Genomic DNA, 18,840 nt, shown 5'->3' on the forward strand with positions numbered 1-18,840 from the left:
GATAGACCAAATAAAGCCAGTTGTGGCTCATCTGAGCTTACTAGTAGTAATAGTAGTTAGCAGCAGCTCACATCAGAACCACATAAACCCTCAACTGTTCTGTAGATAAAAACTGGCAAAGCGCCTGTTGAGTTTTGCCAGGAAGTTCTATGGAAAGGAGATTTCCATTTAAAAAGTGACATCTCTCCCCACTAAGTTTAGAGGGTGATGTCTCCTTTTTCCTGTCAGTGTGTTGTGCTTCCATTGTCCATACATAGGCATGTATGGGATACAAAAGATTAAAGAGATGTAAAGAGTTAAATCTGATTGAAACCAATAGATTGAATTCAAAGGATTGTTCCTGGATTAGACAATATAAAAAGCTATAGCTTCACCTTTTGGTTTGCATATATCTGCTGTATCAATCACATGAGAAGATACAGTAATTTAGAAATATAAAAATAAAAAAATATTTGTAAAGATTAATAAATATACCTTTGACATGATGTAATTTATATTTATAATTAATTTATATCACTTGTATCAATGTATATTGGTATTTAATGGAGTCTCAACATGCAAAAAATGCCTCTGAGTTTAAAACAGAAGCATGAGACTGAATCTTTAAGAATGTTTCTTTAAAATATTTATGAATGTTTTTCATCCAGATGTGTTAGAAAATAAAAGAAGCAATGGCTTATTCAGCTATTTAGAAACCAGAGTAGGTGAATAGAGGTCTATAAAAACTGGGAATCTTTATGATCCCATCATATTTTCTCATCTGCAGTAAATAAATTAATTATTTTTCCCTAAATTTGAATTTATCCAACTATGTGCTGTTGCTACAAAAGAAAAAAAAAAAGGTATACTTTGGTTACTATTGAGGGATACTAGTTAGCTTGAATTGACCATTTTCAACAATTTACATCTGGCAAACATATGTAAAAGCTGTTGTTAAATCTCGATCAGTAATTATTTAAAAAATTCAATGCAACATCGACTTGTACATAAAATCATATAAAGATATCTGAGAGATATTTAAGGAATATAAAAGAGGTGGACTGTGCTAAGTTTCTAACTCTGAGCAGGGAATAAAGGAAGTTTATGTTACAGCAGCTTCTTTAGTAGAAGGAGTTTCCATAACACTCACTACAGAAGAACCATATTATTACTGTTAATTGACTGCATCAATGGTATGTTCCGAATTTATTTACTATCTTCTGTTTCAGCCTGTCAGACAGAGATACATTTGGATCAGTGTGATCTACAGGAAATGCACAAGATTAAGAGTATTGTCTTGGCAGTTGAAATCAAGATGACCTCACCCATGCTAATGATAGCCATTAATGCTGATAAATAACCTTACAGCCATTCCAGCTGATCTCAGAAGTTTGTGTTTTGGTTTTGTGGTTTTGGTTTTTTTTAGTTGAGTGACCACTGTCCAAGTCTAGGTAGCTTAAAAACAAAGAAAAAAAAAACCACATAAAAATTCTCAAAGCAAAAAAACTTTGCAAAAAAAGCAAAAAGAAGCTTCAATGAATACTGATTAAAAGGCCTAGTTTCCTCTTAGATATTTATACCATTAGTAGAAACAACTTCACAAACATTTCCAATGTATAATTTGCATGCTGATCACTAGTGCACCAATCTCTTTAAGATTCCAGCAAAATGGCAAAATATCCTTCTTGCAAATATATGTAGAAAAAAGACTCCTGTTTTGCTGCTGAGGATCTGGTTTTTTGCCTGAGACTTGTCAACAAATGTTAAAAATATCAGATACACTAAACTAAACAAAAAAAAAGGCAAGTACTAAATATGCAACAGAATCTAAATTTAAGATTGCATGTGAGGAAGCACAAGATTGTACAGTATTGCCACAAATTACTTCTCAAATTTAAACCCCCTGTTACAATAACCTGGTTTATTTAGGATAGGAGGAGAAAATGCAAGCTTCATCTCATTCCCATGAGATACTATAAATATTTTATGACTATTTGTAACATGTTGTTTTCTTTCTATGTCACAGACCCATCTATCACACAGATAACTAAATTAATTGAAGGGGAACCTGAGTTCAAAATAGTCAGGGAAGGGGAGACAATAACTAAAGTGATTCATGGAGGTTGGTATGCTTTCAGCAACTCAATTTGTATGAGTTAAAATTTGAAATATTAACTATTTCCCATCAATTTCTACATTATCTAGGTGACACATGTGACATGTTAGACAGGTGTTCTGTTTTTAATAACACCTTCGTGAAGTACTGTAATTTTATTGCATCATTTAATTGTTACTTCTCATGTTTTTAAAAAATTGGGCTTTTTTTGCCTAGCTGTGTTCCATAGCTACAGTCAAGACAGTGTTAGAAATACTCTGCATGCAACATCTGTCTTGACTAATAATTATTTGCTGGTTATTGTCCTGCAATCAAATATGTAGTTCGTGATTCTGTGATAGAAAGGCAATTTTATCAGACAGAGAGGTAAACTTTGCTTTCTGCTTTGCTAGGGTTATTGAGACATTCACATCTAGAATGGTTTAAGGAAAAAAGACATGTGGCCATCCTAAGTTTCAAGAAAAATTACTTTCTGGTCTCCTCTGAATATATTTTATTTTTCATAAAGTATGCTGTGGTATTTCCTTGTGTGCTTCAATCAGTTTTCACATTTCAAAAAGAGCCCTGGAAAGTTCATCATTTGATTATTGTCTTAAATTTTAAAATCCTTGTAGAACCAATTATTAAAACATACACCAAAATCATAGATGGACGACCTGTGGAAGTGACAGAGAAAAAAGTAACAGAAGAAAGAATTATTCAAGGTAAATTATGCTGAGCTATTAATTCTTAGCAAAGTTCAATATTACATACAAAAGTAACACATTTTAAGTTCTCTCCTAATGCCTAAACAGCATTTCCTGGACAGATGTATTTTCCCTAATGCTTCCTGCTGTCTGTGTATGGCTGAAAATCTGGCTGTGTGCCCTACACACAGATGTACAGAAACTACAATATTTTAACAGAATGCAAAACTATAAAAACTTGTCTTTATTTAATTTTTATTTCCATATATTTGCTAAGTGTCTGCTCTTGCAAGCTTCTCACTACCATTTCAGAATGAGATGGCTTTTATTGCAAGACTTGTTTTAGAAGGAAGTCTTTTATTTTTTTTCTAAACTTTTAGGTTCTATATGTCCAGGCAGGTTTTGTTTGGCCAAAGGTAGATGTTCATTGTGTAGATACCTACTTTTACATGTCATCCCAGACTCTTTTGACAGTCATTTTAGAAAAATATATTCTCTGTTTCTCTGTAAGATGGGAACTTGATCTGACATCAACAAGTTAAACATTTTTATTCAGCTAATGTAAGATAAAATTAGTGTGCACCTGCATCCCTTGATTTTCTCATACAGTAACTCTCAAAGTCTATAAACAAGCTCAGTTCTATTTGACCTACTACAGAGATATTTCTTTAAGAATACTAGAAATTGATAGATGGAGTGAGGCATATTTAAGCATAGAACAAGATATATATAATTCTCTGTTGACAGTTTTTGATCCCCCTGGTTATATATTAGTTTGAACACTGTAATTAAAATTCTGTCTGCCAGAGCACTTGTAAGGAAAAGACATTGTTATAGCAACATATTGACTTAGTTGAAAGTCTTAATTTGGAAAATGGTGAAAGATAAAGTTCTCATATAAGCAGATGTTAATCATGTTAACCATGGAACCACCATATGTATTAATTAGGAAATAAAAACGTAAAGGGCAATCCTGTTACATCTGATTAAAGCCACTATCTTACAAATCTTTTTCCAGGTCCTGAAATAAAATATACCAGAATTACTGCAGGTGGTTCAGACAACGAAGAGAAGTTAAAGAAGTTTCTTGAAGAAGGTTAGTATTCTTGTTTTCTTTCCTTTCTTTAATATATATATATATTTATGATATATATAGCTTAAGTAATTAATGAATTAATATTCCATGTGTTAAGAAATGATGCTCATATACTGCAAAATCTTACCCAGAGATTAACCTCACAACCTCAGAAATGTCCAAATGTAACATTTTAGTTTAAGTCCCTGATCTTCACATTTCAGACAGCTCCATAACTGAGGCTTCCTGGGTCTAATAAATAGGATGTTATGTTTATCATAAAATATGTTGTTTTCAGTGTTTATGTGGAATCTGATGTCATAACAAATGAATTTTGTAATTCAGCACAGTGCTATGATAGGATTAATTCAGTAATATGGTCTTGGTAAGATTGTCAAATGTTTTCTGTAAATCAATTTTTTTGCCATAACCTATATCCTATCAGAGGTTACCAAGGTGACAAAATTTATTGAAGGTGATGGTCATTTACTGGAAGATGAAGAAATCAAAAGACTTCTGCAGGGAGGTAATTCAGTGTATTATAACTAACCTTTTTGCAACAGGTAATGATAACTGAAACAGCTCTTGGTTATGTTGATCTCAACATTTTAAAGACTGACCTAGTCAAGGTGTAATTTTAATGGGAGAAAAAATAGAATACTATATATTAAGTACCAAATATCTGGGAAATGGAAATAAGTACCAAACTTCAATTAATAATTTTTTTAATGGTATTGCTCTTGGAAAAAAATTATCTGGGTTTTTCCAGTCTTTAAAAAGTTACCTAATTAAAACTCAGGGGAGCAATGAAGATTTATTCCACTTTTTTTTTTTTCCTCAACAAATTTTAATCTGTGTAAAACATTTATGAACTGGAAAGCATTGTAACAGGCCAAATTCATTTTACTTATCAGTTCTTTAAAAATGAATGTTCATTGCCCTCAAGTTAATAATTAAAGGCATGCTTAGCATCCTTCTTTCAGTGCTTACAGGTGATGGATATCCAGACATTAACTTTAATTCTCTTCAAATATAGCATTCCAAGGAATGGTTTCCTTTCCTTCTTGCTCTCTTAACTCTAACAGTTCTGGCAATATATAACCAGTAGCTGTAGAAAACTGGTAAAAGAACTTCTGCTTATGAAATTAATCTTTATCTATGAATTTTGAATATTCTCTGCCTAATGTAGATTAGAAGAACTATCTATAATAGCAATGGGGAATAAAAAAAAAAGAATTCAAGTGATGCGATTTTTTGTAAATGTTAGTATAAACCTGAATCAGAAGCTCAAAAATGGATGTTTTTCTTGACATAAATTAACTGAATCCACTTCATTTTATGTTCACTTTTTATTAAGTTACAAAGTTGTATACCAGTAAAATAGCTTACAGCCAGCTATATGTTCACTGACCTAAATCTTGTAGTCCTTCAGAAGCACCATGCTGTGAATGTGACTTAAACTTCAGTTAAATAAAAAATTTCATGATGAACAACTGAACAGCTTTCCACCAAACAAAACCATGTTAATTGATAACAGAGTTAGCCTTAGAAAAAAGACAAGATATGTCTATGAATCCTGGTGACTGTAATTCCTTGTTCTGTTTTAAACACCTAAATCTTAGTTTTATAGATCTAAGCCAGGATTTGCCTATAATCATTGGAGAGAAATAAAAGCTTCAATAGAGTTTTTCATCTTACCCTATCTAAAGCGTCGCAGCTATGTGAAAAGATTTGCTTTCTGATGATGCCTATTTCAGGACTGAATGCTTAAAATAAAAGTTGGAAATGAAAAATTGCAGCAAGAAAATTCCTCCATATACTGCACTATGTTCTATTGGTGTAAACCAGGCAACAATGAAGCAGGATCAAACTTTATCTGTGGAACTGTTCAAAATTAACAGGTCTGATGACAGAATCTAACAATTACAACTGTATTACAGTCATCATCAGTTGCAGTGGTATACAATTAAATAGATGTAATCTGTAGAGATACATCTTTCTGTGACCCTACAGGTGTATGGAAAAGAGATAGTTTCTCCCTAGGAAATTAGGAAAAGACAATATTGTCTCTTGAATTCTTGCTATTTTTCCTTGCTATTATATGTTAGTTTGCATAAGCATCCTGCTTTACAGAATGGACCAAATGGGCAAATTTGTCTCTTGCTTTAATTTGATTTTTCTCTATCTCTTCCATGATTTATCTAGTCAGTTACCCTTGGCTGCCATGATAATACCTTACCATGTGTTTAGCCAATAAAAGCAGATACACATGCTGCTTCAGGGTTGTCGGTGATAATGGTGATAATGCTTTATGGCCCTCTTGGCTAGATAAAATTACCTATTTTTTACTGAAAAATTATTAATTGTTTAAATTTCAGTACAGTCACAAACAAATGTATTATTACTGTCTAAATAAAAGAATGATTTCATATGGGCTTTAATTCTACTCATAAAATATCCAGCACTGCTTATCATAATCAGCAGTCTTTGCTGAAACAAAACTTTAAACCAAGATTGCAATGAATGACTCAGCCCTAGAGTAACATGCCTTACGGCATTCATAGCATGGTAGCCTGCAACACCTACACCCTAAAATGACATTGTTTACACTGAAGGCTCCTTGCATCTGGAAAAATGCTCTGCCAGATTTAACTCATTTGTTTTTGATGCTTACTGTAGCTGGAACTGAGTACACCAAGGTTACTAAAGTAATTGAGGGAGAGCCACAGATTATCGAGAGAGAAATCAAGGAAGTTCATCTGGAAGGTTAGTTTGTCTAAAAATCCAGTATCACTAAGACCTGCTTTGTCTAAAGTGATCATTCCAGGTGAGGTTTTACAGTATTTATTCACAAAATTTACCAGGTCTGAAGCCCGTATTTTAGCAAGAAGAGTTTTATAATGTTTTGGAACAGAATTCTTTCACTGGCATTGCAGTGAAAAATGTTGAGGCTTATCTTGTGGCTAAAAGTAACTAGAAGATTTGGCAAGCATAGTAGACAAGAGGAAATGTCTAACCACAACTCTTAAGTAAAACATTTGAAGGAACATGCACCATAAGAATTAATTTTCTTTAAGCAGCACACACAGAAGAAGACCACGTGAGTTGCTTTTAACTTGAGTTATTTCTTCTCGGTGTTAATGTGATCTGCTGCTGTGAGGGTTCCTCAGTGTTGTGAAGGGGCGGGTAGGGTGGAGGGAATATAACCTCTGGGCTGAGTAAATGTCTCACAGGGTCTCAGAATTTCTCTACCTTAATCCTGTTTGCAATTGAGGAAAGCTCCTGGGTTTGAAGAGCATGAATGGTGTTAAGGTCCAAAAGGAGCCATATACAATTTAGCCTGGCTTTATACCAGGAATTTGTTCTTCAAGTTTAACAATCATAGTTTAAGGATCTTTATTCAAAGTTAAGAAGTAACTTCGTTAGGGTTTCTTTTCTATTTGTATGTATGTCCTTTTCTAATTCTAATTTTAATAATGCAGAATAAGTTATTCTGACAGTATTTGAACTAAATTCATAGGAAAAAATAGTATGACTTTTGGAGAATGAAATTAAATAAATATGTTTCTACTTTTTTAATTTTTAATTCTGTGCCAAATACTGAAGGTATACCATAGTGTCTTATAGCTTCGGTGTTGAGTAGTATAAGGCATGCTGGAAAGTTTACTATTGCCTGAAAATGAAAGACAGGTGTGATCTTCAAATATGGGGCTTATCTGACAGCAAAATTATATGCAGACAACATAAGTATGGAAAGCATATAATGGATGAACCATATTCTGTCCTTGCCAGGGCAGTGTAGAGCTTAGAAGTTTTTCCTGTCACAGGGGTGCAGATACCCCGTGTTTATCCTTAGCTGTAATGAGGTCAAGCCTGTATCTCAGGGCTATGAATTTATGCATAGGATGAAAAGACAACTCAGAATGAAAAGGCAACCAACTGCAGCTTGTTAAGTACAATACTTCATGGCTTTAAATGAGGACAAATACCTCAGTAACATTTTTGTGACAGTAATAGAAGAATAATCTCTCACGTTTATCAAATGTTTTTTCCTCCCAGTGAGGAGACTTCTGGTTTAAAAAAATGTCTCAAGGTTTGATGAGAAAAAGTTTCACTGAGTCAGTGTTTTGGAAAATGGATGTACCTGCTAATAAGGGTGGTACCTATTCAATAGTCCTTGCTCTGCTCTACCTTTTAAAACAGAAGTCTGAGAAAATGAATGAATCTCTAAATCGTACTGTGGACTCACAAAGTTACAAATCAAGCCCCAAACACAACTGGAAATGTGGCCAATGTCTTGTGATGGTTGAGTTTCAAGCAAATGACTTATAAATAATCCCTCAAATAATGTCTATACAGCAGACCTGGACATCTGCTGCCAAAATCTGAAACGGAGTCCTGGGCTGTGCACTAACCTGAGCTTGTACCTCACTGACAGTGTCAGACGACATTTGCTGAATGAAGAGCATAGGCAAAACATCCTGGCACCTGCCTACATCATGTGACCATCTGTAAAAGATCAGTGTGGATGTTGCTAAGATGTAATGTACGAGTGCACATGACAGAAATGTGTGAATTGTATTTATAAGCATTCATGTTTCAGGTGATCAAGTCAACATGCTATGGGACAAAATTTTTAATTTACTGAAAACCTTAAACAACAAACTTCGAAAGACAGCGATGGGTTTCCAACATTTATGAGTTTAATTCACAAACTCAAACAAATAACTTCTGACTGCAATATTTCTGTTTTCTAGAAGCACCGGTACGGAAAGCACAACCAAGCAGAAGGACACAAGGTAAAAGCAAAACATATATGTAAACATTATAGCATGTATATTATTCTCAAGTTTTTTTAAAAGTCGGGAGGAAAAAATACTCTTAAGAATACAGAGTTCAAAAGGAAAGAGTTGCATTTCTGCCTTAAAAAAAAAACAAACAATACTTGGTATTGTTAACTATTTGGTTTCTAGGGTTTTTTTCCTTATATCTGAAAAAACTTAGATTATGTGCTTTAGTCAAACTGTGTTTCAGATGAGAATAAAACCATCAAAGTGAGATCTAACTCTTGAGTCTTACCACTGGGAAAATGGCACTCCAGAATTCCCCACCATGGGATTTATAACTCACAGATTCTATGTTATTTTGATTAATGAAGAAGCTGAGAAATCATTTTAATTTTCTAGCCAGAACAAGAGTGAAATGCTCAGCACAAGGTTTCATCTTTCCTCTTCACATCTATTTCCCAAGTAAATACAGTATATAGTTTAACAATATTATATATAATTATGGGTAATAACTAAGTCTCTTTTTCCATTTTTTGCAGGGGGAGCAAGACGGAGGACAAGACTAGCTTATTCCTAAAAGCTTTCCAAGATAGAATCCACAGAATTACAAATTAACAACATGGTCTTTGTGAAGAAGAGGAACTCTTTTTTTTAAAATGAGAGTATTAGAGAATGACATTGTTTTGATAACATAATGTAAACTGAACCATGAATCCACAAAAAGATGTGAAGATGCAGATACTCACTGCCAGCAAAGTGCTCACTGGGAGTATTCCATTGGAGGTGCTTTAACTGCTCTTAGTGGAAAGCACTATGCAGGGTTAAATCCTGGAATGGCTGAAGGTCATCAACTTCTGTAGAACCAGGATTCCTTGTTATGCTGGCTAGTAAGTGTTTGCAGGATTGGATTACAAAAGAGCAGGGAACAATACAGAGTGTATTTTTTTATTATTATTATTTCCACTAAATAAGAAATTTTAATGAAATTAGATAATTTCTAGGAAAAAAATCACCTCAGGTGACTTTTAGAGTAATCTAAGGGAATATGAGATGTTAATATAGCACTTTTGGTTCAGTAGTATTTTATGCTTTTTATAAGTCAAAATTCATCATGTGTTTAAAGTCATAATGACACCAGTAATATTACCTTTTCTAAACAAACAAATATGCCTTGTATTAAATGTATCTTTTATTTTGTCCTACATTGCCTTCTAGTAACAAGGATAATGGAAGCTCTTAAAAAAAAGGAGGAAAAGCAAACACTATGAGCTTCTTGCTATGTATTTCAGACCATGTTGACTTCTTTATTTATAAGAAAAATCCTTCCCATTAAGGGAATCCTATACATATACCGAGATTCTTAAGTGTTTTTCCACTTTTCCCTAAATGTGTATTTTGATTATTAAGACAGATTATAAAAGGGATAAATAAAATGCATGCAAACGCTTAACTCAGCATGGAAAAGTCTTACAAAAACAAGGCTACGTCTGAAAGCTTTAGTATCAAAACATGTTTTGCTAATGTCTGGTGCTAATATGGAATTGTCTGTAAATTATGTCAATTTTATAATTCTAGTTTTGTACTCATAAAATTTGTTTGCCTTTATTAAGAAAAGACAAAATTCATGGAGTGGAAAAAACATTCAAAGTTCCTTAATTTTGCAGACCAAAGTTTCAGAGGTGTTATCTATTTTGCTTTTCTACTCCTGTTTTGAAACAAATCCTTAATAAAGAATTTGCCTGAACTCTGCTTGCTTTCATTTGTAAATATTTTTTAACAGTAAAGCAAATTCTAAATATTCCTTAGATTTTTATTGTAATTTATATTTTGAAAATATGCTTTCACAGAAGCAAACTGATGCTTCACTTTCTCACTTACCACATGCTAATGCACTTAGACTGCATCACTCTCCTTAAACAATTAAAAACCTTCCCTAATTCCACAATGACATAGCACCAGCGCAGCTCCCATAATGGCATGGCTATTTGAGCACTGGACTGATAAGTTTTGTAGCCTTACTGGGCTGTCAGACTCTGTCACTAAGGTGCCCTCAGTATCTACCATCATAGTGCTTTAGTGGAAGGAAAGTTTTTATCCCTGGTGAGGGCTAGATAGCTTTTGCATGAGAATGAGAGCTTTTAGGTCTATCTAGAAGGTGAACTGAAGTTGTCACCTTTCCCTGAGGCGTTTGATTGCCATTTAATCATTGGCTTTAAATTTCTTTCTTCACTGCTGTGCCACCATGACCTATCAGTCAAGTAAAACTTGAAAGGACAGTAATTTTGTTAGGAAATGAACGTGGTTGTGTTCTCTCCTCAAAAAAGAGTAGGACATGGGGAAAAAAATGGATTGGTAATATCTTCACATTTAAATATCACCATACAATAAATTCTTCATCTGTATTCTCTGTTATCAAAGCCCTTAGTGTCTGTGATTTTCAGACTCACAACAACAGTGCTCTCATCTCCATTCATTTTAACCTGTGCCATATACTCAATGACATAACAGGAAAGGAGGAACAAAGGGTATTGAGCTATATCTGCATTGATACATGTGAGAGAAAGCCAGTCATAATGTTCTAGGAAATTACAAATAAGTCCATACCCCAAAGCTATAGGGTTCATCCACAGACTGCTGGAACAGAACAGCTTCCTGTAGTGACAGTCCACAAATGGATACCATCACAGTAACAACCCCTGGGTTGATGGACAACGATCTTGAAGTTGTCACAACAATAAACTCTTTTTCATTGTCACTGAAATAATTCAATCACAAAACTAAGGAAACACTAACAAAAAAAAGTAAAAAAAATAAAGTAAAGTAAAAAATTTTTTTGCCAGGGTTGTGATTAATGAGTAAAGGTTTCCACAAAGAGTTTTTCAGATAAAGCTGAGGTGCAGACCAATGCATATACAATAAATCACAGAATCATAGAATGGTTTGAGTTGGAATAGACCTTAAAGATCATCTCATTCCCACCTCCTGCCATGGGCAGGGACATCTTCAACCTTTATTACCTAATATAAACTGTGTGTACAACACAAGTCTTGTGCCCAGCAAACTTTCTTCTGCCTCAATTTCTCTCCTTAATTTCCTGTTTTCATTGTTTTACCCATACAGAGCCTTTCTGCCTTAAAAAGGTAGAGACTGTGTGAGAGCTTGTATGTGCTTCCCTCGCACAGCTGTAGGTACTCATCTTAGCCAAGTGGAGGAGCCAAGCAGAATTGCTGCTTCAGGAGGAACAAGGTGCATCACCATTTCTTTGGAAAGAAGCAATAATGTATTTTAAAATAAAATCCATCATCTGTGTTGACTAAATTCTGCTCCAGGGTAGAAGAATTGTAATCTAGACTGTCCAAATATTCATTGCATAACAATGGGTGCTAAGGTGGCAAGCTCAGACAGGGTCTTCTCCTACATTGTAGTAGGTCTTGGTCAGATGAATAATGTTCAGTGAGTTTTAAGTCTTCAAACCACATTTCTTGCATGCATGATTCTTATTTCTTTTGCAGAAATTAAAAACTACTCAGTAAAATAAAATCAATAATTTGATTCCTTTATAAAGACGATGTGAAATCTGTCAGGAAGGATTTGTTTTATTGTTACCATTTTGACAAATGAAAATGTGCTATGCAAGTGACTATCTTCAACCTAAAGCTAGTATGTCCTTTCATGTTTTTCGTCTCTCAAAAGATCTAGAATAGCAATACTGAACTAATGAATTTCACTTTTTGACCACGAAGTATTCTAGTAAGATAATTGGTGGAGGCAGCATCTCTAGAGATAAATGGGTATTGTGATTAATTCTTTTACTTTCTGAAGCTCAGGACTGCTAAATGCCAATCCCAGGTGGAGGGTCTGAATAGGGATACCAAGGCCTAAGCACAGTTCAGATGAAAGAAGACCTGATTTTTTGAGTACTGAGCTGCAGAATTCCCAGCGATAGCATAAGATGCATTACTGAACTGTGTGGGATGTAGAAAGCCTTTTAGACATTCATGGTGGCACAGGACTTCATGTTTAATAATTAAATGAAAAATTTTCTCCATTTCTCTTTTGCATAAACCCCAAGTGTGAAAATTTTGAAGGTTCCCTTTTCTCCTCTGTGTCCCCTTTCTCCAAATGTATGTTTTTACAGCATTTCAGGAAAATGGAAGCTTGTCATATTTGCCAAGGGTTCTTTTTCAGTATACCAATAATCTATTTTTAACATATATTTAACAAAAGTTTGCTTCAGTATATATTTTTTTTCTTTTTTACCAACACTAATTAAAACATTCATGGGTTTTGTGTTTAACAGCTGTCACAAAAGACGAAAATTAGCTACAGATTCTATGTGGAGAGGAGAAAAATTTTGCATGGTAAAAGTAATTAGGATCAGGATGACACTGTATCATTAGGAGCCCAGCATGGGTTTGACTGAGAGGTAGAATTTAAGTTCTGTTCAGGAGAGCTTTTCAGTCTTCTTTATAGCCATGCTAATTTATTCCTAATGTCATACAATATTTAAATGCTTCTTTTCTTGCTTTTTTAACGTTAAATACCATGGACGTTAAGTTTTCCTTTGTGGATTTCTTCCTTGTTAAACAAAAGTAACCTCTATAATAGACTGTGCAACTCAGAGGAATGGCATCAGCACTTACACTTTGAATCATAAAGACTGCCCATCCTCATGCCTTTGGGTTGTATTCTTGCTTCACTTTCTGACCTGATGCATCTCTTGCCTGCTCAGATGTCTTGACTTATGATTTTATTTTTCATATCTATACTGCTAAATAAAAACAGAACTGGAGATTTTACTTTTGCATTTAGATCCAGTGGCACATGCAGTGTGCATTCACACTACGCAGGACTTTGTCCTCAGCTTCTTTCACCACCTAGCACCCCTGCATTTTATTTTCTTGGCAATGTTTCTTTAGATGCAGCCCACAATATGACTGGCTTTCTGGACGGCAAGTGTACATTGACAACTCATGTCAAACTTTTCATCCACCAAAGCCGCAAGTTCTTCTCTGCAGGGCTGCTCTCAATGAGTTCATCTCCCAGTCACTACTTGTATCTGCGATGACCAACCCAGGTGCACCCCCTTGCATTTGGATTTGTTGAATCTCATGAGGTTTTCATGGTCCCACTTTTCAAGTTTGTCCAGGTCCTTCTGGACAGCATCCCTTCCTTCTGCTGTGTCACCTGTACTGTTCAGGTCTGTGTCACCTGCAGACTTGCTGAGGGATATACCGTTCATTAGCAAGTGCTAGGGGAGGCTATATAAGAGCCTCCAGGAGAGCTGCTTGGCCATTTGCTGCCCAGGCTTGCCCAGACTTGCCCAGGCTTGCCTCCTCCTCGGAACCGATTCAGGTGAGTGAGGGGTGGGTCAAGCTCATTAGCAAGTGCTAGGGGAGGCTATATAAGAGCAGACAAACAGGGGCGTGGCACAGCAATTTGCAAGGCATTTCAAGCAGGCAGGGCACAACCAGCTCCCACTTCTCGTAGGTGAGTGTGCTTTTTAAAGCTAACAATGGTTTCCAGAAAAACAAAAGCCGTTACTGCTGTTAATACTAGGAGAGTGTTTGCTCAGACACTCCCCTCGAAGAAGGATGCAGCCACCCAGGTCTCAGGGTGTGCTGAGTGTCTGAGCCTGATGTTGGTACCGGAGGATGGTGTAGGAGGTAGCTGTGTACGATGCGAGCAGGTGAGTGACTTTTTGTGCCTGGTAACAGAACTTAAGGAAGAGGTAGAGAGATTAAGGTGCATTAGGGAGAGTGAAAGGAAATTGACTGGTGGAGTCAAACCCTTTTAAACCCTAAGGAAGTCCAACAGGAGACGGCGAAGCCCTGCCTCTCCTGCCATAAGGCAGATGGAGCAGACCAATCTGATGGGGGGGAAATGAAAACAGGTCCCTAATGGGAGAGGTAAAAGAATTCTTTCTAGACCCCCATCACCCCTCAGGGTGCCCTTGAAGAATAGATACGAGACTCTGGACCCAGACAGTCAGGTAGAGGACAGCCAAGATGATCCCTCTAGAGAGCCTCCTTGTTCGGCCCTGTCCACAAGACGGATTACAACCACAGGTATAAAAAAAAAAAGAAGGGTAGTTGTAGTCGGTGACTCCCTTTTGAGGGGAACTGAGGGCCCTATATGTCGCCCAGACCCATCCCAGAGAGAAGTATGCTGCCTTCCTGGGGCCAGGGTGAGGGATATTAGTAGGAGACTTCCTGAGTTAATTCAGCCCTCAGACTATTATCCTCTGGTGGTAGTCCAGGCTGGCAGTGAGGACATTAATCAAAGAAGTGCCAAGATAATTAAAAAAGACTTTAAAGCACTGGGTCGGTCAGTTCAGGGGACAGGAGCACAGGTGATATTTGCCTCAGTTCCTGTACTATCTGGGATGGATGAGGAGTTAAATAAAGAGAGGAGTAAAAAAGCCCAACTCCTCAACAGATGGCTAAAGAATTGGTGCCACCATCAAAATTTTGGTTTCTTTGACCATGGGGCAAACTCCATGGTACCTAGTCTCTTAAAATCAGATGGGATTCATCTTTCTAGGAAGAAGAAGAGGACTGTAGCCCATAAGTTAGCGAGGCTGATTAGGAGGGCTTTCAACTAGGTTTGAAGGGGGAAGGGGTTGAAACCGGGCTCTCCAGTGATCAGCCTAAGGTTGGAAAGCCTGAGTTAAGAATTAAATCAACAGCCCACCTGAAGTGCATGTACACTAATGCACGCAGTATGGGCAACAAACAAGAGGAGCTGGAGGCAATTGTGCAGCAGGAAGGCTATGATGTAGTCGCCATCACAGAAACGTGGTGGGATGACTCGCATGTCTGGAGTGCTGCTATGGAAGGCTATAAGCTCTTCAGGAAGAACAGGCAGGGGAGGAGAGGTGGAGGGGTGGCTTTATATGTTAGAGAGTCTCTGGACCCTGTTGAACTTGAGGTCAGCAACGATAAGGTTGAGTGCCTGTGGACCAAAATCAGGGGGAAGACCAACAAGACTGACATCATCATGGGTGTCTGTTACAGACCGCCCTACCAGGATGATGAAGAGGATGAATTATTCTACAAGCAGCTGGCAGATGTCTCAAAATCATCAGCCCTTGTCCTTGTGGGTGACTTTAACCTGCCGGATATCTGCTGGGAGCTCAATACTGCAGAGAAGAGGCAGTTTAGGAATTTCCTGGAGTGTATAGAGGACAATTTCCTTCATCAACTGGTAAATGAACCTACCAGGGATAAGGTCCCGCTAGACCTGCTGTTTATAAACAGAGAGGAGCTGGTGGGAGATGTAGTGGTTGAAGGCCGCCTAGGAAATAGTGACCATGAAATAATAGAATTTTCAATACTCAGAGATTCAAGGAGAAACAACAATAAAACCTCTACGCTGGACTTCCGGAGGGCAGATTTTGACCTATTCAGAAGTCTAGTCCAGAGCATACCCTGGGAAACAACCCTTGAAAACAAGGGAGTCCAGGAGGGATGGATGTGCTTCAAACAGGAAGTTTTGAGTGCACAGGAACAGGCCATACCGGTGTGCCGAAAGGCAAGCCGGCGGGGAAGACAACCAGCCTGGTTAAACAGGGAGATTCTGAAGGAAATCAGGGATAAAAAGAGAGTTTATTGACTATGGAAGAGAGGGCTGGCTACTTACGAAGAATTCAGGAAGACAACTAGATCATGCAGAAAGAAAATCAGGGATACAAAAGCGCAATTTGAAGTTAAATTGGCCACTTCTGTTAGGGATAACAAAAAGTCCTTCTATAAATACATTAATAACAAAAGGAGGGGCAAAGAAAACCTCCATTCTTTGAGGGAGTCGGAGGGAAACATAGTTAATAGAGATGAGGAGAAGGCTGAGGTACTTAACACCTACTTTGCCTCAGTTTTTACCAGTAAGACAGGTGGCCCTCAAGGCAACTGGCCTCTGGAGCTGGTAGACAGAGATAGGAAGCCAAATAGCCCCCTTGTATTCCAGGAGGAAATAGTTAGTGACTTACTGAGCCACCTGGATCCTCACAAGTCTATGGGACCAGATGGGATCCATCCTAGGGTAATGAGGGAGCTGGCAGAAGAGCTTGCCAAGCCACTCTCCATCATCTTCCAACAGTACTGGCTCACTGGGGAGGTCCCATATGATTGGAAGTTGGCAAATATCACCCCAATCCATAAAAAATGCTGCAAGGCTGACCCTGGTAACTACAGGCCTGTCAGCCTTACCTCAGTGCCTGGCAGAGTTATGGAACAGATCATCCTGTGTGCAATCACACAGCAGCTACAGGATGGACAAGGGATCAGACCCAGCCAGCACGGGTTTAGGAGGGGCAGGTCCTGTCTGACCAACCTGATCTCCTTTTATGATCAGGTGACCCACCTGGTGGACGAGGGGAGGGCTGTGGATGTGTCTATCTGGACTTCAGCAAAGCCTTTGATATTGTCTCCCATAATATACTCCTGGAAAAGTTGGCAGCCCACAGCTTGGACAGGGGCACTCTCTGCTGGGTTAAGAACTGGCTGGAGGGACGGGCCCAGAGAGTGCTGGTGAATGGGGCTGCATCCAGCTGGGATCCAGTCACCAGTGGTGTCCCCCAGGGATCAGTGCTGGGCCCAGTCCTGTTTAACATCTTTATCAATGATTTAGATGAGGGGATTGAGTCCATCATCAGCAAATTTGCTGATGACACCAACTGGGAGGAAGTGTCGACCTGCTAGAAGGCAGGAGGGCTCTGCAGAGGGATCTGGATAGACTGGAGAGTTGGGCTGACTCAATGAAATGAAGTTCAACAAGGCCAAGTGCCGGGTCCTGCACTTTGGCTACAACAACCCCCTGCAGCGCTACAGGCTGGGGACAGAGTGGTTGGAGAGCAGCCAGGTGGAAAGGGACCTGGGGGTGCTGATTGACAGGAAGCTGAACATGAGCCAGCAGTGTGCCCAGGTGGCCAAGAGGGCCAATGGCATCCTGGCCTGCATCAAGAACAGTGTGGCCAGCAGGAGCAGGGAAGTGATCCTTCCCCTGTACTCAGCACTGGTGAGGCCACACCTTGAGTATTGTGTTCAGCTCTGGGCCCCTCAGTTCAGGAAGGATATTGAGGTGCTGGAGCAGGTCCAGAGAAGAGCAACGAGGCTGGTGAAGGGACTTGAGCACAAGTCCTGTGAGGAGAGGCTGAGGGAGCTGGGGTTGTTTAGTCTGGAGAAGAGAAGGCTTAGAGGTGACCTCATCACTCTCTTCAACTACCTGAAGGGAAGTTATAGCCAGGTGGGGGTTGGTTTCTTCTCCCAGGCAACCAACAACAGGACAAGGGGACATGGGCTCAAGCTCTGCCAGGGGAAGTTTAGGTTAGATGTTAGGAAGAAATTCTTTACAGAGAGGGTAATCAGGCATTGGAACGGCCTGCCCAGAGAGGTGGTGGATTCACCATCCCTGGAGGTTTTTAAACAGAGATTGGACGTGGCCCTTAGTGCCATGATATAGTAATTGGAGTTGGATCAGGGGTTGGACGTGATGATCTTGGAGGTCTTTTCCAACCCAATCTATTCTATGATTCTATGAAATGAACAATGCTGCTGGTCATGGTGTGTCGGATGTTTAAGCTATGAGGAGCACTGCTTTCTGCATGCCTACCTGATATTCATTCATTTCATTACAATTCCTCCTGATACTTTCTTGGGCTGTTTTAATCATGTCTGGGTTGGATCAAAGGCATTTACCCCTCTAATTACTAGTCCAATTTTATTTTAATTTTTTTCTCAATGAAATACTTAACAGTTGAAATACAGCTGTATTTCCCACCAATGGAACATGTGGCCTGAGTCAGGACCACATTGAAACCATGTGATGTGATTCTGATGTTAGACAGTATTAAAACAGTATGTTTATTAATTGAAAGAATTACATCAGTGCAAAACTACTGGCAAGAAACAGGGAGGTGTTCAGGGGCATAAACAGGAGTAACTTAAGGTATGATCTGCAGAAGTTTACCCCGGTCTCTCCAGGTTGATGACTGAAGTGAAAATGACCTCTTAAGGTCTTCAGTGTCCCTGCAATCCCCCGGATTTCAGGTGCCTGCCTGTCACTCTGTCACCATGGTCTATAGCAAATCGAGACCCTACAGTTCTCAATGGCAAGAAGAGATCCATCTGTCTACAGACGCCTAGATCCATTTGTCTGGTGGACTTAACAATACTTTTGTGAAGACCATGATTACAGAGT

At 38.2% G+C, this 18,840-nt stretch overlaps 1 protein-coding gene across 12 annotated transcripts in view; it reads left to right on the plus strand.

Moving 5' to 3' along the window:
- Nucleotides 1–10,380, plus strand: part of POSTN (periostin) — a 31,614-nt gene extending 21,234 nt beyond the window's left edge. For 2 of the 12 annotated variants that reach the window (XM_050331624.1, XM_050331626.1), the window contains 6 exons: nt 2,006–2,101; nt 2,710–2,799; nt 3,800–3,877; nt 4,302–4,382; nt 8,614–8,655; nt 9,183–10,380. In XM_050331624.1, the coding sequence (XP_050187581.1) occupies nt 2,006–2,101; nt 2,710–2,799; nt 3,800–3,877; nt 4,302–4,382; nt 8,614–8,655; nt 9,183–9,220 (425 nt within the window). In that variant the 3' untranslated portion in view covers nt 9,221–10,380. Of the gene's footprint in view, nt 1–2,005; nt 2,102–2,709; nt 2,800–3,799; nt 3,878–4,301; nt 4,383–6,535; nt 7,012–8,613; nt 8,656–9,182 lie in introns of those variants that run through there. The other 10 variants (XM_050331623.1, XM_050331625.1, XM_050331628.1 and 7 more) reach the window with 7 other exon arrangements.
- Nucleotides 10,381–18,840: the final 8,460 nt, after the last annotated feature.

This window comes from Myiozetetes cayanensis, unplaced genomic scaffold (genome assembly GCF_022539395.1).
Source record: "Myiozetetes cayanensis isolate MyiCay16 unplaced genomic scaffold, myiCay2020 scf5-8, whole genome shotgun sequence".
NCBI classification, from domain to species: Eukaryota; Metazoa; Chordata; class Aves; order Passeriformes; family Tyrannidae; genus Myiozetetes; species Myiozetetes cayanensis.